Source organism: Melanaphis sacchari, unplaced genomic scaffold, assembly GCF_002803265.2.
Source record: "Melanaphis sacchari strain LSU unplaced genomic scaffold, SCAv2.0 Contig92_pilon_pilon, whole genome shotgun sequence".
In the NCBI taxonomy this organism is placed as follows: Eukaryota; Metazoa; Arthropoda; class Insecta; order Hemiptera; family Aphididae; genus Melanaphis; species Melanaphis sacchari.
Window position 1 is genome coordinate 465717 of NW_020271656.1, and position 21582 is coordinate 487298.

The window sequence follows — 21582 nt, forward strand, 5'->3', positions numbered from 1 at the left end:
TCGTGTATAGCTACACTGTTAATAGGCACTTGTTCGTTATCAGCAGGAAGTTACGTATCATTCTATCAATCGAACCAAAATAAACATTCAACAAGTTGATTGTTGTCGTTAATCAAAAATTGTGTTGACATTAATTTAATCCTTTCGTTTTTTTTTACTTTTACTTTTCCAACATATTTCTAGTTCTTATTATGAACATTTATTTATTTGCAACTGTATCTCGTTGATGCTGTCATGGCAAACGGTGGTTGGCGTGAATGCACCAATTGGCTAACAAGGTGTGGCGCGATCAGAGCTGATCATAAAGTCAATTGGCCAGAATCTACAATCGATGATTTAGCACATACACTTAGAGATGGAGTAATTTTATGCAATCTTTTAAACATTCTGGAGCCAGGATGTCTTGCAACAAAAGATATAAATCAAAAACCACAAATGGCCCAAGTAATGATTTAGAAAAATTAATCAAATGTATTAATAAAATTGCACATACATGTTTCACATTCATAAATTGATATTATGGTAGATAAATTCACCATATCATGGTGTAAAATTTTATAAAAACAGAGTATAATATCCAAAAACCTTCATGTATGATTACCAATTAAATTAAAATTAAAATTAATTTTATTGTTATTAAATTACTGAATTATAGGTACTTATTTATTTAAAATTTGATGATTAAAAAACCAATTTACTAATAAAATATCCATTATTTTGATATGATTGTTATTTGTGATTAGTTATATTATATTAAATAATAGGAAAATATCCATAGTAAAATAGGTAGGATCATAGGGGAAACATAACCAACTTATACATTTATAAAAATTTAATTTATTAAGTTTTATTAATTTAAAAGCATTTTATGCAATAGATTATATTGTACTAAGAGCATAGATATGTGCAGACTTCTGAGTCAGATATCGCGACTAAATTCAATCTGACCACCTATTCTCCTCTCGTCATTATCACAGAAGAAAAAAATTATGTCTATGAGCAACCAGTGTATCTTTAATCGTGTAAATATTTATGATTTTGATTTCTTTTGTTATCAATTTTCTACGACTATAACATCTTATTACTTTCTTAGGTATCAAGTACCTACTTATGTATAAAAAATAAAGGTCAGGTGGGGCTAAAACCCAATCAACCCAACCCGAGCACACTACAATGTCTAAGAGAATTTTTCTAGACAAAATTCCAAGAAGTATCGTTAATTAAATAAAAATAACATGGTATTTTATAAATTGTAGATAATTACATATTATCTGGAAGTTAATTTTTGTTTAAGTCTTTGATTCTATTTATATACAGTTTATGCCTCACTTTGAAGCTCCACAAGTGTCTATAACTGAATAAATTTTTTAGGTAAAGTGTGAAAAATATTGAAAAAACATTTTAAATTAATTTTACACACCTATTTATTATTTATTTAATAAAAGATTATTTTTGTTACTTGCGATCATCACTTTACCAATATATTGCTATTTATACTTATATTTCTTTTTAAAATAAATACTTTGGTGATGTGAAGTTTAATAATGATAAGTGTATATGTATGGCAAAATTGAAATCTCTGCACCATAATATTTTAAATACCTACTAAATTATTTCAAAATATATGCATTATAATAATTTTTTTTTGAAATGATAAGGGAAAATTTAAATCTTAAAATCTTTTTTGTTTTAATGTATTTGGATACATCTAAATTATTCCTAGTGATTTTAAATTTTCTAAAGAACTGAACCTCATGTCCATAAATGTTATAAACAGCAACCATGTAACAATATGTTTTCTATTTTACAAAAAATATTTAAATACTATTTTTTTTAATTTTTAATTTGTTTTCTGTTTATTATTTCAAGAATTATTAATGTTTTTTTTAAATAAAAAATTTGAAATTTTCTATTTTGCATAATTAAAATTCATTCCCTGCCTTTAGTAATTTTCACTTATAACTTTTAAACTCTAATGAAAAATTATTGATATTAGATTATGTATAATTAATTGTTATCAGTAAATAAATTGTTTTAGTTCACCCAGACTTAGTTTTTAAAATTTATATTAAACTTATGTATTATGTACTATTGTGCAGTACATAAATATGCTCACACAATTTATTTTATTTCAAAAAAATATTCTCTGTATAAACTTCTAGATACACTAAAGTTTAAATATAAATAAAAATTATTTACTTTCATGAAAATAATTATATTGTTTTCTACAGTAAATAAGTTTATAATACTTTCTATTTGTATATAGGCATTATTATTATCATTATTATTATTATTATTATTATTTAGTTCTTATGTTTACGAAACATAAAAACATTTCTGCAAGTATGTCAAGAAGTTTTTGATGTTAAGGAATATGATCTATTTGATCCAATTATATTGTTTGAACTATCTGACTTTTTCAAAGTTATTCGTACATTATCGATTCTATCACAAACTCAGAAATTACAAAGACTTCATATACCGTATGTATATTTTTTAACAAATATTATTTTATTTTATATTTTTTTCTTAAAATTACATTTTTTTTTTTCTTATACTTTTTGGTTGCAGTGGATTTATTGTTACTAAACCAAGAACATTATCACAAGAAGACTTATACAGAAACATAAATTCATTGTAATTTATATTATTTTATATATATATTTAGTAATGGGTATTGTATGAAAATATATCTTTTGATTTATTCAAAATAATAACTTTTATAATTCTATATCTTTTATGGTTAATAAGTTGATTATTCAAAATGTTTGTTTGTTCATTTTCATAATACCCATTACAATAATTTTGATAAACTAATGATTGTTATTTAAAATAAATTTTAAAATTATATTTTAGAGACCTTGTATCTTCAAGAAGTGCTTTATTAGATTCTTTTCATGAAAATGAATACACCAGTTATGATACTCATATTCGAAATGAAGAAATTTATCATGATTTATGTGCAATTGACATTCAATCTTCACTGTCTATATCAGAGGTAAATTATTGAATATTATTAATTATTACATTTTTCTATTTTAAAAATCCATTGATATATTTTAGTGATTTTTTAATATTTATTTATATATTTAATTAAGTTAAATACTTACAAAGAGGTAACTGAGTTAGAATAGGTGGGTAATTTGGTATAAGGGGAACAGCGCCAGATTGGAATTTATACCTACTTTTTGAAAATACCTTTTTTGGCTTGCCAAAAATAAATTAAAACTGCTAATATGGCTTAAAATCTGCAATTGAGTCAATATTTTTTATTTTTTATTTTCTGAATATATTTTATATCTTGTGTAGCTATTAATCAACTACCAACAACAAATAAATAAAATAAATAGTAACTTTTAAGATAAACTTAAAATAGAAATATATATTAATGTCTGTACTTATTTTTCTAAAAAACCACTGTTCAGTAATCTATATAATTACTTGGTATTTTGTGGAAATAAACTAAATGTGCTAACAACAATTTTGCTATTAATTGTAACTAAAAAGCACCTACACAAAAGCAATATGAATTTCTAAGAACTAAATTAATTAACTTACTATTACATAACAAATTAATAAATGGATTCTCTACAATTTTAATTACAATTTATTTTAGTCATTATGTTATCATACATAATTTTAATTTATTAATAATACCTAATACTTATGTTTTCATTTAGTACTTTATGTCTACATTATCTAATAGAATGTTATTTATTATAATTATTATTTTCTTTTATTGAATATAATTAATTGTATGAATGTGATTTAACTCTGATTGTTTATGTAATTTATGTATATATCAAGAGGAAGTTATTTAAGAAGAAAGGAGGGTTAAAGAAAGTTTGAGCATGTTCAAAAAAATAATGATTGTGAAAATATTTATGAAAATAAAAGAGAAAGTTATGGCAGAAGATATTACAATCAAAAATGTTTAAAATGTACTAAGACTTCTATACAAATACAGAATATAAAGCTTATGGGTTATGAGAAAAAGATATAGATAAAAACTATATATTTATGAAATATAATTTGATTTATTGATCTAAATTTGTAAAAAGATTACAGTTATAATAAAATTGTACATTTGTATCTATATGCATTATGATGTACATTTTTAACTTCACTTATTTTTATACTTTGATACTTATTTTAGAATCCTGTAGTTCCTCAACAAATTACTGAAAAAAGAGATTATGTCATAAATGAATTAGTTGAAACTGAAAAAAATTATGTTGATGTATTGCAAACACTGTTAAATTGCTTTATTAAACCACTTATAAAAATAATGAAAGAAGATGACTTCTGTACAATATTTCAAGGAATAAAAGTAAGCTTTAAACAAAACTTGAAATTTTTTTTTAAATATTTTATTTATTATTAATATAATGTACTCAGGAGCTTCATGAAATACACAAGGAATTTCATTTGGATTTAATAAAATCATGTTCACAGTTTAGCTCCTTAAGGCTATCTGATGTCTTCCTTAATTGGAAGGATAAGTTTCTAGTTTATGCAGATTACTGTGCTAATCTTACCACAGCTCAAGATCGAATACAAGACATATGCAACCAAAATGAACATATTAATAGAGAAGTTAATGTATGATTTAATAGATTATAATAATTTATATTTTATATTATTTACATACTTATTTATCTTGTTAACTCTTCTGTTTTCAACAAAATTTATCAGTCATTTCATGTTCTACCTTCTTAAAAATATGTCAGAGGTGGCAAACCTTTTTTAGATAAAGTGTAAAATTTTTCAAATCAAGGCTTTAAAAATTTTTCACGTGCCCAAAGGAAATTATATTTTCTAAGAATAAAAATAAAGTTACATGATAAATATAGTAGTAATATAATAATATAATATATTTTACAAAGGAATATTATAATTTTTAAACATAATTTATTTTTTTGAATTTCTTATAACTAACATTCTATAAATAGCATTATTTTTTATAATTTTAATTTTTCACGTGTCATTGAAATTTGTCCAATGTGCCACCTCTGGCACGTATGCCGTAGGTTCGCCACCCCTGCTATATGTTATCTAATATTTCTAAATTATATATTATGTTATTAAATTTTTAGGTGTACACCACCTTTATATATTACATTTTTCTAATTAAACTACTAGTTATGTAATATTTTTAATGTAGCAAAATAATTTTTTTATTCAAATTTAAAAAAATGTTTTTTTAAAAATGATAATGAAATTAATTACATTTTTTAGCGATGCCAAGAAGAAGCTAATAATGGAAAATTTAAACTACGAGACATTTTGTCTGTGCCAATGCAAAGGATACTTAAATACCATTTATTATTAGATAAACTAATACATGATACTCCACAGGTATAATATAAAAAATTATGTACTAAAAAAATATGAATATATATATATATATATATATTAACATTTATATGATTAAAAATTAGACACATAAAGATCTTCCAGGATTAGAATGGGCTAAAGAGTGTATGATAGACATAGCTCAATATATAAATGAAGTTAAGAGAGACAGTGATACTTTGCAAATCATGAATGATGTTCAAGTAATAATTATTTACACCCATTATTGTTAAAAATGCATAACATAAAATATATTGTAATTTTCAATGATTTTTATAAAAAATTTCTTTTTTAGAAAAGTATTGTTGATTGGGATGTTGTTGGAATGACAGAATTGAAAAACTATGGCCATTTAATTGCTGATGGTGAATTAAAAATAAAAGCTCATAATGATCAAAAATTAAAACCCAGGTAATTTAATTAATTTAAAATGTATATTTTAATTTAATCTTTGTTTGGTGTAGTAATGTATTGTGCATGTTAGTAAATGTTTGATTTTTAATTATTTTTTTTTGCTTGTATGTAGATATTTTATAATTTTTATTTTTGTAGATATGTTTTCATTTTTGATCAAGTTGTCTTAATTTGCAAATCAACTAAAGTAAGTTAAATTGGTCTCTATGTATTTATTTTTATTACTTTTAATTATGCACTTATATTGATTAATATTTATCATTGCATACTTTTTTTTTCTTGCAAAATTACCTTAGTATATAAAATTTTAAAAATTCAACAGAAATTACTTATCTAAAGATAAATTTTTATTGCAAGTGTTGATTTTTTTTTTTTTTTTGTTTCAATTGTATACATCTATTATTCAATTTAAAAATTTATTTAATAAAACAATAGCATTTTAAAAAACAAATCTGAATTTTTCATGGTGTTTACGTGAAAATAGTTTCTTCACTTCCTTAATTTTTAATTATTCTTAACTAGATTTTAAAATTTTATTATTTCAAAAATATTAAACTTAAATAAATAATCCATAAATGTGAAAAATTATTAATATAATAAAGTTTTATTTTGACATATTTAGTTCATTGGTTTCCAGAGTGATCAATATTCTTATAAGCAATCACTTCTTATATCACAATATCGTCTTGAAGATTATACTAGTCGCAAATTCTTATACAGAGAAAATCGATGGTCTCATCAGTTTCACATGGTTCACAAGTCAGAAAGCACTGTATTTACATTTTATGCTAGATCTGAAGAACTTCAGATGAAATTTATGAAGGCTATTAAGGATGCTATGTAAGAAAACGTTAACAACATAATTTATTATAAATATTTAAAAAAAGTTAATAATAAATATAATTTATTTAATTCAATTTTAATAATCAATTTATTCCAAATTATCGAGGAAAATAGTTATGTATCAAGTTTTTAAAATTAATTAACATAATACATTTTTGTTAATTATTTATAAAAATAAAAACTATTTTTTAGGGATAATATTGAGCCATCAGTGTGCAGTTCTACAAGTCACAAATTTGTAATGCAAACATTTGACATACCAACTGTATGTTATCATTGTTCAAAATACTTAAAAGGCTGTATATTTCAGGTAAAGTATTATTATATTTTATTGGTTTTCTAGTCACGTATCTAATGAATAGAATCCAGATTTATATGCATTTACATATTTTTTCTAAACAGGCCAAAAAATAGCTAGCTGAGCTGTAAGTTTAATTTGTAGTCAATAGATCCAAAATATAAAGTTTTATTTTGCATATTTCTGTATTTTACGATTTTTTTTTATTGCATATATATAGTTTTTAAATGCATAATATGTAATATTTTGTTTATTTTAATTAAAATAACATATATATATATAGTCTATGTAATTTGGCAAAGTCGTTTTCTATCTTATCCGAGTCTATCAAGACAAGTAGTCATTTTTTATTGAGTAAGTTTTAGTGAATCATACATTAGTCTCGTTTGTTGTGATCTGAATACGCATAACTTTCATTCAATTTTATTTATTTATATTTAATGAAAATAAAAGACTTTTTTTCAATCGATTTTTTTTTGTATATTTTTTTATTTTATAAGGTATATTTCTATAAAATAGAGCATAAATGCATATTTCTAAGGTTTTTAGGGTATATAAATTTGGGCCCTTCTGATGAATATTTTATTTTTATAGGGTTACAAATGCGAAGAATGTTTTATCAGTGTTCATAAATCATGCATACCAGAATCAGGGAGGTGTGGTTTAATTAGTCCACAATCGACTACCACTCATAATGCAATGTTTTCCAATCGATTTCCAGCTGATAATACTAGTTTCAATCAACGACACAGAGTATGAATCTATGTTGTTTTTAATTTAGAATGAAATAAATCTTTTTATTATTAATTATAAAAAAAATTAAAAAAAGTTATGCATTTAATCATCAAATATAATTTAAATCAATTTTTTGTTAAGGTGGTTTAACTAATATAATATATTTAATATTTTATTATTTTGCTCATTAGACTAATTTAAAATATTATGATTATTATTTACTTTTGCAAATTATTTTTAAGAGGACGTTATACTCACATGTGTTGTTTCCGTTTTACACACATATTATATAGTACATTTTCTTTCGCTAGTTTCAATAATGTGCTTTTAGTTTTGATATTTGAGTGAATTGACCTATTATTCAAAATTTTTAATTAAGAACATTGTCTGTGTTCTCTCATTGGTTTTTACAAGTATTTATATTTTTCATACTCATAACTCACTTAAAAACTAAAAAATTGTAAAATCCAACGAGAAAACTCAGATAATGATTTTGATTAAAACTTTGATAATAGATTAATTCACTCTAATATCAAAACTAAAAGCACAAATATTGAAACTGGCGGACGAAATTTTACTATGTCATAAGTGTATAAGACGGAGACAACACATGTGGGTGCGACGTCCTCTTAACAACTTATTTATTACTTTAAGCTTATGATTAAAAACCAATTTATTAACATTAAAACAATGAATAATTTTCTCGTTATATCAAAATTAAAGGGTATGATTTACTATGCATGCTCACTAGTTTTTAAATGAATTGAAAAACTATTCATTCAAATTTTTAACTAAGTACATAATTTCAGAAAAATTATCCACTAAATAATTTTCTGTAGATACAAATCTCCAAAAAACACTCTTTATGTATTAAAAATTATCTCAAGAATTTTAAAATATGGTCGTTAAGTATATTAAAAATTCCAAGAATAATTTTTTTCATAACTATGTTATTAAAGAAAAAAAAAGAATTGAATATGCTTAGTGAATTACTATTTATACTAGTGATGAGATTAGTTGAATCATTCAATTAATTTAAAACTAATTGATCATTCATTATCATAAACATTCAAATGATCATTAATTAATTATTTAAAAATGATCATTAGTATTTAATGTTTATAAGTAGTAATAAACAGTAGATACTATAGAGTATAAATTACTAATAAGTAAAAATTAATTATTTACATCAACATTATATGATATGTGATACATAGCATTTTGTATTGCTGTATGCGATTAAAAAAATTTAGCTTTACAATTAAATAAAAGTTATGAAAATAAATTTACTTTATACTCAAAATTCAATATTTCAATATTAAATGTTAATAGATTATTATTCAATTATTTATATGAACATTATTAACGAATTTAAGTAATTTCAAATGTTAATTATAATTTATTCAAATAAATAATTTGGTTATTAGTTTATTACTTATTAATCACTCGATTATTCCCATCACTAGCATATACATTAAGTATTATAGACTCAGATTATGCTTTTATCGTAATATTAGTTGTAGCTAGTTAATTTTGTTTTATTTTCAGTGCAATTAATATAATAAAATAAAAAATAAATTCATTGTAAATATATATATATGTATTATTTCTATTATTAAAAATACAATAATTCGAAAAAAATAATTATTTATTTTAGTCACCAGATTGGACAAGGAATTGGTCAGACAATGATACTTTGACAGAACATTTGTGGCAAGTTTTATATATATTAATTAAAAACTAAAAATCCAAGTAACACAAATCAGCAATTTGAACCTATGCACAACAAAACCCTAAGATTTAATTTATATTTATGAAAAGTACTTTAATAAATTATTAAATTATTTAGGTTTGTTGGAGAAATGGATAGAGATCGAGCAACAAATCTATTGGAAAGTGAATCTGGTGGTACCTATTTAGTACGAATACGACCACAAGGACCTACTAGACCAGTAGAAACTGTTTATGCATTAAGTTTAAAGTATACTATTTTACAATTACTCATTAAAATTATAAGTATACTTTATGTAATATATGTAATTAATATTTAGATCAAATAACCAAGTAAAGCATATGAAAATATGTGAAAGATTAGAAGATGGAATTAGCAGTTTTTATTTATCAGAAAAACGGTTTTTCCCCAACCTTGTTGAATTAGTTAGTTTTTATGAACGTAATAGTTTGAGTGAAAATTTTACTGGGTATGTCAATTTAATTGAAAAATAATATATTTTTAATAATTCTACTTAACTGTTGATTAAATAGATTGGACATAAAATTAAAATGGCCATTTTGTCGAATACTTGCCATAGCTAAGTATAATTTTTCTCCCACTGAATCAAACCAGTTACCATTAAAAGAAGGATGTACATTAAAAATTTTGAGCAAAGAAGGAGATCAAAAAGGATGGTGGAAAGGACAAATAGGAGATAAAGTAATAATAAAACTTTTCAATGATTACAAAACATTTAAAAATATATATTTCATAATTTATTTTCAGATTGGTTTTTTTCCAAAAGTGTATGTACAAGAACACTCACAGTATACTTTAAAAATATCAAACCAAATTAAAATTTGATTGGGATGCAACAAATTGATTAATTCTTTTACAACCAGAAGAAGAAAATAAGTTATGAGGCTCGGGACCAAACGGAATCATCTGCAATATTTCACTGAAAAAAAGTGCGTAGTATATTAATTAAATTTTACAAATAATCAATGCTATACATAGTTATGTATATTTTTTCTTTAATGAATCTCAAAAATGTTATATTATATACATTAATAATTTCACATCAATTTAATAAATTTAAAATTCATCATTGATATTTAAATTTATTAAGCTGGTAATGAACAATATTTTATTTTATGTGCTAGAGCCTATAAGAAATATATTTAAATAAATATTTATAATTTTGTAAAAATAAAATATATATTAAAGTTGTGTTCACAATTTAAAATGTTTTAACATACCAAACGCTTATAAATATATTTTTTTACTTTTTTAGTCATATTGTAAAAAAAAAAACTGTGTCATTAATTATTATTAAGCATTTTTATAATTTAAAAATAGTATATTTATGTTGAGAAATTTCAATATTAATGATTGTATATGGTATATAATTAATAAGTATAGTTAAGTATATAAAAATTATATTAAATAAATTTATTTATAATAAAATATAGGAAAATATAAGAAAATATAAGTTTCAAAGCAAGTAGTAACCAATACTTATAATGTTTATATTTTTAACTTTCATAGTTTAGCCCCTATTTGTGTATTTATGTTAATCAATAATTGTTTGAGTTCACGGAACATTAAAATATTTAAATATATAATAAAAATAATGTGCTCTTCCTAATTTTTTAATTTAGAGAAATTTTTTTAAACATAGTGATTTATACATACTATATATAGATAAAATATGTATAAATGTATGAACTATATTATGTAATTATAATATTTTTAAATATTTATACATTAGCCTGTGGCTTTTAGTTTATTAAATCAATATAATGTTGTTAAAAATATAGACAAATAAATGATAGATTACAATTTATTATCACTGATTAATAATAATTATATTACCTTTTTGTTTTGGAATCCAGATGTTTGTTCAAGTTTTTAAATTCTGCCTCAATACATTTTACTACATGAACTTTTTCAAGTGGTAAAAATGGAACATAATGATCAATAATATGAGAATCTATTATTCCACTTTTCATCAACCCTCCTATTAAAATGATATATATTAATATAATTAATCATTTAAATATATATCTATAAAATTATCTCTAAAACTTTTAAAAACATTTATTTTATTTTAAATTAAGTCTTAAAACATTTATCATTCAATTCCAAAACAAAGGGAAAGCAGGTAATCATTTTACAATGTTGAGTATAACTTGTCAGTTGTCATTGAGATAAATTACTATAATGAATGTGTTAAATTTGAATTCAATGATAAATTTATTTATTATTTAATATTTATTATACTGAGTAATTCTTTTATTAAACAATGCTCATTATTTCAAAATCTATTAATGTTTTTGGAAACAATGTTTTACATAATTTCAAGTTAAAATAATATAGTATTTTTTATTTTTACAAAAGATAAAATATATTTTTAATATCATATTCTGAGATAGAATATTTTTCAGAGTATATTTCAATACAAAAAAATCAAAATTCAGAACAAATAATTTATGAATTAAAAGTATTTAAAGTTTAGTTTAATGAAATAATAGACCAACTTTTTACTAGATTATAACTCGTAAGGTATTTGTCTAAATTTTGATTTTAAGAGGACGTTACACCCACATGTGTTGTTTCCGTCGTACACACATATACAGTATAGTAAATTTTTGTTTACCAGTTTCAATAGTGCTTTTAGCTTTGGTATTATAGTGAATTGACCTATTATCGAACTTTTATTTAAGAAAAATTATCTGTGTTCTCTCATTGGTTTTTTACAATATTTAAATTTTTAAGTGAGTTATGAGTATGAAAAATCTAAATACTTGAAAATGCTTATAACTCGCTAAAAATTAAAATATAGTAAAAACCAACGAGAGAGCACAGATAATGATTTTCACTAAAAGTTTGATTATAGGTCAATTATTCACTCTAATCTCAAAACTAAAAGCACACTATTGAAACTGGTGGACGAAAATTTACTGTGTAAGACGGAGAAATAGAATAAACAGCAAAAAATGCAAAAAAATGCAAAATAAAAATTAGTTATTTAGATTCACATGCTTATGAAACAAATTTGTGGCCAGGAGAGCATCGTCTAAAAAGTTCCAAAAAAAATGCAAAATGCATCAACTTCCGAGCCCTAGTAATGAAATACTACATAAAATATTCTACTTTGGAGAACAAAATTAAAAATGCATGCTGCTATTCAAAAAAGTTAAAACATTTTAATATAAAAAACATTGTTTTATTTTGATTGAAAAATATGAAAAAAAAGTATTTTCAAAAACATTGACAAATGTTGAAATAATAAGTGTTAGTTAATAAAAGAATCATCTTATAAATTGTACATGATTTATTCCACAATTCTCAGTGATAGTATCAGCTAAGATTACAAAATATATTTTGTTATCATAGTATCTATAAGCTACAGCATAGAATAGACCAGTGGTTTTCAACCGGTGTTAATTTACAAAATTAAAAATTCCTAATGTCTATAAATAACACAAAAGGAGTTAATACATTTAGAAAATTCTAGTTTTTTTTAAATATTTTAAAAATACAAGAATTTGCTACCAAAAACAACTCTCTAAGTTGAAAACCGTAGTATTTTTACTATCTCATAAGGTAATGACAGACACAAAACTAAAATAACACATCATTGTAATACCAATAACAATAATAACATTTATAATTTGAAAATAAAAATATTTATGTATGTGTTTATTATATAATCAATAATTTGGCTTTACAGTATATTTCTACATATTTAATAATTGTTTAATTGTCTTTTCTTTATTATTATAAATAAATTTTACTTAAGGCCTACAATTTAATCTGCAATACACAATTAGAACACTTTAAATAAATATATTTATTTTAATTGAAATTTATAAATGTAATTAAGCTTTAACTATCGTAAATAATGATTAATTTAAGTTTTACCTTTTTCATTGAAAGCAGATTTTTGTAAAAGAATATCAAAATCTTGAATTTTCATGGACTCTCTTGAAATTCCATTAATCCAAAGATCTAAATACTTAGTCACAATAGCATCAGCGCCTGCATTAGTTAAAAATATAAAAATTGAATTCCTGTAATATTAATAAAATAAAACAATTATTTATTTAATTTATTTTTCATTTAATTTTATTGTTTTCATTTTCTCGCAGACTTAACATAATAGAAGATTTTTATCTTTTAATCAGTGTCTCAAGTTTTTAATGTATCTATTAATTTAATATTTTATGTTAAATTATATGAACTATATGTATTTTAGGTACTTTATGAATTTAATAGTTTAGAAATTAAAAAAAAATTGTCAGTGATTTGTTTTATAACAATATATTCCCCAATGCTATACAATTTCCCCCAAAATCTTAATTTTTTAAATTTATCTATAGAATTAGAACAAATATCAGAATTAGTTATTACATTACCTAGAATCAATAGACGCATCATTATTTTCAAGAATAGGTATTAGTATGTCTAATATACCCATAGGTATAAAATGCACTTCATCAAAAACGAATACATTTGTACCACATGATTTTATTGCGGATTTCACATCATGATAAAGTTTTTCCTGAAATTTTAAAAAATATTAAGTAAACATATTTGAATATTAGATAAGAATGAATATTAAATATAGAATCCTATTTCAAAAGTTTACATTTTAATGTTCATAAAAAATGTAGATTGCTACTATTTTAGTTACAAACACATTAAGAATATATTACTTAAAGAAAATAATTACCTTATAATAATTAATTTTGGAATGGTGAACAAAATCCGATTGTCCAAGAATAATATGATATCGTAATGATTTTATTTTTGGCGTAGTGAACATATGATTAGCAATTACCTCTGATAAAAAATTTTTACCAGAACCAGTCCAACCTTGAAAACACATTACTAATGGTTTTTTGTTATTTTTGCTACGATATAAATTACCTGCCAAAGCAGATAATACTATTTTTGATGCTATATGTTGCCCAAAAAAACTTTTTTCCATGGAATGTTCTAATTCTGTTTAAGGATTAATGTAAAATTATAATATAAATATAAAACTTATTAACTAAATACACTTAAATAATAAATAAGAGATTTTTTTGGGATGAAATCTTAGTATTTTAAAGCAAAAATAAATGCTAATAATGTATACAATTATAATATTTAAGCAATTTTTGAATTGAAACAACCAATCCTAAATTAAAAAAAATATTGAGGATCTCGGAATGTAGTGAATTCAAAATTGATTATTCATCAAAAAAGTCAATAAGCACTAAAATAGCTTATTTATAAATGAGGTTTCTTTAAAATCATCAAGGTAACTCTGGATAACATAAAATATTAAGACAAATAGAAGTATTCATAATATGCTAAAAGCTAAATTGATAAATTTAAGAAAAAAATTAAAATCCACATAGGTAGGTAGTAATTTAATTTTTACTGTAAAAATATAAATAAATGTTATATTTTAATTGATCTTACCTTTAATATTAAATGTATTAGGACATCCACCAAAAATAGGGAGTATGTCGGGAAATGTATAATTTGATTTATTTAAAAAGTATCCTGTCACAAAAGCTCCTACAACAAAAGTTCCTGTAATTGGATCTATTAACCCATAGACAGTTGTAGAGTTGAGAAAAAATAAGCAACTTAAGATACATAAAGAAAAATATTGGCCACACAACATGGTGCACCAACTTTTATTTAAAATTATATTAGCTAAAAGTAAAATACTTGTTAGTTGTTAAAATATAAACTAAATAATTTAAAAAAACATAATTTTTTGGTGTAAAGTAAATAAATAGTGGCGACAACTTTGAACATAACAAATTACAGTGTGTAATTCTAATAACAAAAATAAATACTTCAGTACTACTATATAACTATTAAGTTCAAATTTTGAATTGTATTAATGTTGTTTATTGTAATATCAACTTCTATTATCAATATTAATATCGATAAGTAGATAATGAATTTGAAATTTACACCGACTACTATGAAGTTAGCACCAAAAATAAAACACACAGATAAAAAATAAAAATGAGTTAATTTTAAATTACTTTTATACATAATATTATTATTTATTTATAATGTTCGTCTTATTCTATAATCAAACCTGAAACCATTATAATTAGGTATTAATTTATAAATGGCGCAAGAAACTAAAATTTCATTTTACATCATGGTTTTGGATTAGATTTATTTCTGTTATTTATTTTATATGTAATATAATATGCATCGAGTATCGAGAATCGACATTCCAACTACAATATAATAATACTATTATACATTTGTACCTACTCAATACTGTTACACACATCGTCGCGGATTACGGCCTACGACTGAGTACTGAGTAGTGAATAGCTCAGAATTCTGAATAGTTCAGTAGTTCACTTTCAAGTTTCAGCACTAATGTCAGATTCATGAAAATTATTTTTGAATATTACCTATTTTCATTTAATCTGTCATATATATGTATTACTATAATATCATCAAAACAGATGCGTGTATGAATAGTGCAACATATATAAATATATAAACATAACAATAATTATTTCTTTTAATTACTATTGTAGTTCTATTTTTTTTATAGAAATTCGTATTTTGGTTAATAGGCGGGTGGCAGCATCATAAAAACTATTTTTTTAATAATGAATTACACACACTAATGTTCATCTACTACTCACACATAGACATAATCAAAATGTTCATGTTATACAAATTGTCTAAATATTACTCCTTAAAACATGATACACTGAAGCCCCCTTAATAATAAAGTATTTATTTGGTAGGTAATATAAAAATAAAACCATATATACTATATAAAAAATACATTATAGCAACGTTTCATAAGTCATTTCTGTATTCACAAATGTTTTTAAACATAGGTACTATAGATATATTATGTGTATTAGATGCACTTATTGTAATATTCATTAATTTACACCAATTTTATGCAAAAATTTAAATAGTGTTACATTCATACGATCCATAAGATTTCATATGATAAACGAAACGTATAATAGCAACGTCTCATAAGACAAACGTATTCATACAAATATACGATACTACATAAGTGTAACAACTAAAATCCTGTAGAATTATACTTCTTTCCCTAATACATATATATATGATAATTGATAACTGACTAACGGAGGCTATAAATTATACTCGATTTCTGATAATGTTTATTAAATGTTTTATATTTAACAAACTCCCAGTAGCCAATTAATACCACTGACCTCAGACGCGATCAAAAGTATAAAAACGACTCAAGAGCAAGACTTTTACGATCTGTTTTTGGAATACACATAATTGTATTTCATACGCTATCGAGACAGTACTGATGAGGTTGTGAGGTCGTGGAGGTGTCCGAGTGTTCAGACATTGAAAACAAAACAACACGTATTCAATAAGAATAAATAATTTATTGAATTGTAAAAAAAAAAAATAGTATACGTGACAATACAATAACCGACCGAAGAACACGCCGGTTTTTCGAACGCTACGGCTACGAACGGCACGCGCGCAGCTCGCAAAAGACGCGTTCTACGTGACAGGATCGAAAACGCGACGGGAAAAGGCCTCGAAATGCCGGAAAAACGGGCGCAAATCTAAAAAAAACGGCGATGAGAATAAAACAACGTTGACCGATAACGATAACGGTCCGTCGGCGGCGGGTGATAAAGGCGATACGACTTTGATAAGAAAAAAATTTAATTTTGCGATTGGTCGGAACGCTAAACAGGGTCACTCTGGTGGAAAAAAGCAAAACGCGTTTTCGTTTTAAATTATAAAAAAAAAAAAAAAGAAAGATTATAAGAAGAAAAGAAGATTATATCATTATAAGATCACAGAATATTTATTCTATGATAAGAGAAGAAAAAGATAAGATTATTCGATTTCAATATTTATATTTTTGTCGTTAGCAAGTCTCGTGTAGTTATAAATTATTAGTTTTTTAATATTATAATAAGTCTCTTAAATTAATATTTTGATTTTTTCTACACTTGTATATTAATTAAACTAACTTAGCTAAAATTGAATCAAAATGGTTGTAAGACCTTATAATGAAGAACTAGAATTTCTAGAAAAGAAATCTCCATATAAATGGGAAATAAAAAAAGGATTTCAACCAAATATGAAGGTAGGTTAAAGGATATTGTTTAAAAAGATTTCGTTTTATTAGAAAAAAATTGTTTTTTTAGGTTGAAGGAGTGTTTTACGTTAATAAATTTTTGGAAAAACTAATGTTGGAAGAGTTACAAAATGCATGTCGACCAGGAATGATTGGTGGATTTTTACCTGGTGTTAAACAAATAGCTAATGTGGCTGCATTACCTGGCATTGTTCATAAGTCTATTGGACTTCCAGATGTTCACTCTGGTTATGGATTTGCTATAGGTAGATTTAAAATAGATTTTTTTCTTTAGTAAATAATATGTAAGTTAGCAGTTGAATTTTCAAATTGTTCCTTGTAAGCTTTTCAAATTATACTATTATGCTTAGTAATTATTAATCAATATTGATTTCACTTTTATGTAATAAGTTTATGTATTGTATCAGTGTAATAGTCATTGAGCATTAATTTTAGGAAATATGGCAGCATTTGATATGGATGATCCTCAATCTATTGTTTCACCTGGTGGTGTAGGATTTGACATTAATTGTGGTGTACGATTACTCAGGACAAATTTGTTTGAAAAAGATGTCCAGCCTATCAAAGTAAATACTATATTAATAATTTAAATTTCACCATTACAATATTATCATTTTATGTTATTTTATCTCAATGCTATTTAGGAACAATTAGCTCAAAGTATGTTTGATCACATTCCTGTTGGTGTAGGATCAAAAGGAATCATACCTATGAATGCAAATGACTTAGAAGAAGCACTTGAAATGGGAATGGATTGGTCTCTAAGAGAAGGTTCATATCAGGTCTTAAAAATTAAAATGTTGAATATTATTTAAAAGAAAATTTTATTTACATTAGGTTACGCATGGGCTGAAGACAAAGAACATTGTGAAGAAAATGGTAGAATGTTGAATGCAGATTCATCTAAAGTTAGCATGAGAGCTAGAAAACGAGGTTTACCACAAGTAAATTATCAATTTAGAAAAACGCATAGTTTAAATGCTAAAATAATTATTCCTTTGAATTTTTAAAAATGTATATGCTTATTTATAGTTAGGAACATTAGGAGCTGGCAATCACTATGCAGAAATACAAGTAGTTGATGAAGTTTATGATAAATGGGCAGCAAAAAAAATGGGAATTGAAAATATTGGTCAAATTTGTGTTATGATACATTCTGGAAGTCGTGGTTTTGGACATCAAGTAGCAACAGGTATTTAAACATTGTATTAATAATATGCGGGATGTGGGTAAAATTGAATTTTAGACTCAGTAAAAATAGTTTATTAAAATTATGAATTGAATTTTATAATCATTTTTCTTACTCAATATTTTTAGATAGTAGACGTAAATCTCAGTGGAGAATTTTCTGGAATACTAAGCTACCTTGCATTTATCTTAGATAAATCTTAATAATATGTTGTGATTCATATCTGTAAATCTGTAAAATACACATTGGTTATTTGTATTTATTTAATATCTTTTTAAGATGCTACGTGTACATTTTTTTTATAGCTATTTCCCAGCTTTTGCATATTTTTATTAGTGGATTATATTATGATATATAATGTAAGTTAATCATGTATTTTATGACTTATTTTTCATGATTTTATGAAAACCCCTATTTCTTTTGAAAAAATAAAATCATTTAGTGTTTTAAAACATAAATACAATTTTGATTGATAGTTGTTAACAAATTATAATTTAAATTTCAAATTATTTAAGAGCATACAGCCTTGGTTACTATGATGTTAGTAATACAATTCATAATTTTTTATTTAGACATTATACAAACATTTTGGAATGCATTTTTTAACTTTTTTATGCATGTTTAATGTTATCTTAGATCATTTTTTAATGATTATTCAATTTGGTTTTAGTGTATCTAAAAGTATAAGTGATATTTATTATTTATTGTTATTTGTATAGAGATTATAAATCATAAATTATGATTGACTAATAATTACACTTAAGTATTATATTTTTAATTTATAAAAATTAATCAAGTAGTATAATTTTACAGAAAGATAAATGTGTTAAAGACTTTTTTTTTTACTTAGATGCTTTACTGGAAATGGAAAAGGCTATGAAACGGGATCAAATTGAAGTCAATGACAGACAATTAGCTTGTGCTCGTATTAAATCCAACGAAGGTCAAAATTATTTGAAAGCTATGTCAGCTGCTGCAAATTTTGCATGGGTGAATCGAAGTTCAATGACATTTTTAGCTCGTCAAGTGAGTATAACAACAAAATAATTAGAAATTTATTCATAAATAATTAATTGGTATTATTATTTTTTTTATAGGCTTTTGCAAAACAGTTCAAATTGACACCAGATGATTTAGACATGCATGTTATATATGATGTGTCTCATAATATTGCAAAAATGGAACAACACTATGTTGATGGAAAACCTAAACATTTATTGGTGCATAGAAAGGTATTTAGAACATGAGTTCATATAAGATATAAGTTATTGTATTTTAATAAGGTTTAGTCATTATTAAATTTTATTATTTTAGGGATCGACAAGAGCTTTTCCGCCTTATCATCCTCTTATTCCCGTTGACTACCAACTAACTGGTCAACCAGTATTGATTGGTGGAACAATGGGTACCTGTTCATATGTATTGACTGGAACTGAACAGGGTATGAATGAAACATTTGGGTCTACCTGTCACGGTGCTGTAAGTTATTTTTTTGTTCAATTTTGTTTATTTGTTTATTTTTAACATAATTGTTGACATTTTTGTTTTTCCAGGGACGTGCATTGTCGAGAGCTAAATCTCGTAGAAATATAGACTATAATGATGTACTAGAAAAGTTGCAGCAACAAGGGATTGCCATTCGAGTAGCTTCACCAAAATTGGTAATGGAAGAAGCACCTGAGTCCTATAAAAATGTCACTGATGTGGTAGACACTTGCCATGAAGCAGGAATTAGTAAAAAGACTGTGAAGTTAAGACCAATTGCTGTTATCAAAGGATAAAAATTAATTTTCTTTTACATATCTAATTTATAAATTACATCTAATTATATGTATATTTTGTATTATATACTCATAAACTATATTTGTATTTGTAAATATTTTACTTATATCTATTTATTGTTGGCTATAATGAATTTAAGTGTTGTAATTTTACTACAACTTTATTCTGGTAATATTCAATTAACAGATATTATATTATAACATAAAAATATGTGATTTTTCTATTTCAGTAACTTTATAAAAAAAGCAATAAACTATTATTAAACTAATTATTACAATAAACTATTACATTTAAGTTTTGAGAATAAACTTCTAATTATAAAAAAAAAAAAAACAACAATAGATTGACTTCTGGTTTCGGGTAAAAAATCAAATTCTGAAAATTTTATCTTAAAAGCAAAATTAATGTTATCACATGACCGAGCATTGTTGTGATCATAGATAATATATTATCTACGGTTGTGATATTGAGAATTTTAAAAATAAATATATCTAATGTACTCTTGAAAATAAGTTTGTCAAGTCACATTGATATTTTATTAACCCCTTTTAAGGGATCATCGTAATTTTTTATTGATTGATTATAAATTTGTATGTATAATTATTGTTTGTGTAACATTGCAACCAGGCTTATCGATGTTAGGTAACCATCAAGAAATAATGTTGATAATACCGCATTAATATTTAATAGTATTTGGGTATATATTATTATATTATTATTATGCTACTGCGTACTATTTTAGACATTGCCATTTATGCCGTCATAGTCTGACTTTATTCGGCATTCAGCTGAGGTCGGGAAACTGACGATTGGCGAATCGCAGTTATAAACATACGTGCAACTGTGCAAGCGTACAACCAATACACAATATTATCAACTCGTCTAAAGAACTATGGGCGTACACTTCAATTGTACATATAATTACTATTAACGGTATGTTAAATAATAATTATCGTCAACGTCAATCAATATGATTACGAAATTAATCTATTTTCTTTCGGTAGTCAAGAGTTTCGTTTAATTCGTTTAAATCTATTCTTGTTGATTAAAGTCTTTAGACTCGTATGTACTATGAACATTTATCAATTTTATATATA

The 21582-nt window shown here is 23.9% G+C and overlaps 3 protein-coding genes across 4 annotated transcripts; 2 read left to right on the forward strand and 1 right to left on the reverse strand.

Annotated features, from left to right (window-relative positions):
- The first annotated feature begins 68 nt into the window (after positions 1-68).
- LOC112602962 (protein vav) lies at positions 69-10244 on the forward strand. Of its 2 annotated transcripts, none has more exons than XM_025351343.1 (18): positions 69-444; positions 2308-2483; positions 2572-2637; positions 2857-2998; positions 4157-4330; positions 4399-4602; positions 5239-5358; positions 5442-5558; positions 5651-5766; positions 5908-5956; positions 6392-6609; positions 6805-6922; positions 7505-7663; positions 9303-9358; positions 9495-9626; positions 9697-9846; positions 9911-10079; positions 10146-10244. In XM_025351343.1, the coding sequence occupies exons 1-18, from the start codon at positions 235-237 to the stop codon at positions 10221-10223; spliced, it is 2454 nt and encodes an 817-aa protein (XP_025207128.1). In that variant the 5' UTR covers positions 69-234; the 3' UTR covers positions 10224-10244. The 2 variants fall into 2 exon arrangements, with proteins under 2 accessions (XP_025207128.1, XP_025207129.1); XM_025351344.1 differs by having other exon boundaries at positions 6407-6609.
- On the reverse strand, positions 10113-15227 carry LOC112602970 (torsin-1A). The gene is made up of 6 exons (XM_025351356.1): positions 14835-15227; positions 14098-14369; positions 13781-13926; positions 13287-13435; positions 11235-11379; positions 10113-10317 (listed from the first exon to the last, which is right to left on the reverse strand). Exons 1-6 carry the CDS (start codon positions 15040-15042, stop codon positions 10203-10205), a joined length of 1035 nt encoding a protein of 344 aa, XP_025207141.1. The 5' UTR covers positions 15043-15227; the 3' UTR covers positions 10113-10202.
- A 2105-nt stretch (positions 15228-17332) lies between these two features.
- Positions 17333-20555, forward strand: LOC112602965 (tRNA-splicing ligase RtcB homolog). Its single transcript, XM_025351348.1, has 10 exons — positions 17333-17502; positions 17564-17759; positions 17950-18080; positions 18159-18285; positions 18352-18458; positions 18547-18706; positions 19554-19729; positions 19801-19935; positions 20018-20182; positions 20257-20555. Exons 1-10 carry the CDS (start codon positions 17407-17409, stop codon positions 20482-20484), a joined length of 1521 nt encoding a protein of 506 aa, XP_025207133.1. The 5' UTR covers positions 17333-17406; the 3' UTR covers positions 20485-20555.
- The last annotated feature ends 1027 nt before the right edge of the window (positions 20556-21582 follow it).

Excerpts from the sequence above, each read along its gene's own strand:
- LOC112602962 (XM_025351343.1), top strand. The coding sequence starts at position 235 with ATGGCAAACGGTGGTTGGCGTGAATGCACCAATTGGCTAACAAGGTGT. Across the intron at positions 445-2,307 it reads AAAAACCACAAATGGCCCAA|TTCTTATGTTTACGAAACAT; the intron begins GTAATGATTTAG and ends ATTATTATTTAG. Across the intron at positions 7,664-9,302 it reads GTTTCAATCAACGACACAGA|TCACCAGATTGGACAAGGAA; the intron begins GTATGAATCTAT and ends TATTTATTTTAG.
- LOC112602970 (XM_025351356.1), bottom strand. The coding sequence starts at position 15,042 with ATGTTGTGTGGCCAATATTTTTCTTTATGTATCTTAAGTTGCTTATTT. Across the intron at positions 14,370-14,834 it reads TAATACATTTAATATTAAAG|AATTAGAACATTCCATGGAA; the intron begins GTAAGATCAATT and ends ATCCTTAAACAG. Across the intron at positions 13,436-13,780 it reads GATGCGTCTATTGATTCTAG|GAATTCAATTTTTATATTTT; the intron begins GTAATGTAATAA and ends TTAATATTACAG.
- LOC112602965 (XM_025351348.1), top strand. The coding sequence starts at position 17,407 with ATGGTTGTAAGACCTTATAATGAAGAACTAGAATTTCTAGAAAAGAAA. Across the intron at positions 17,503-17,563 it reads GATTTCAACCAAATATGAAG|GTTGAAGGAGTGTTTTACGT; the intron begins GTAGGTTAAAGG and ends TTGTTTTTTTAG. Across the intron at positions 19,936-20,017 it reads ATTTATTGGTGCATAGAAAG|GGATCGACAAGAGCTTTTCC; the intron begins GTATTTAGAACA and ends TTATTATTTTAG.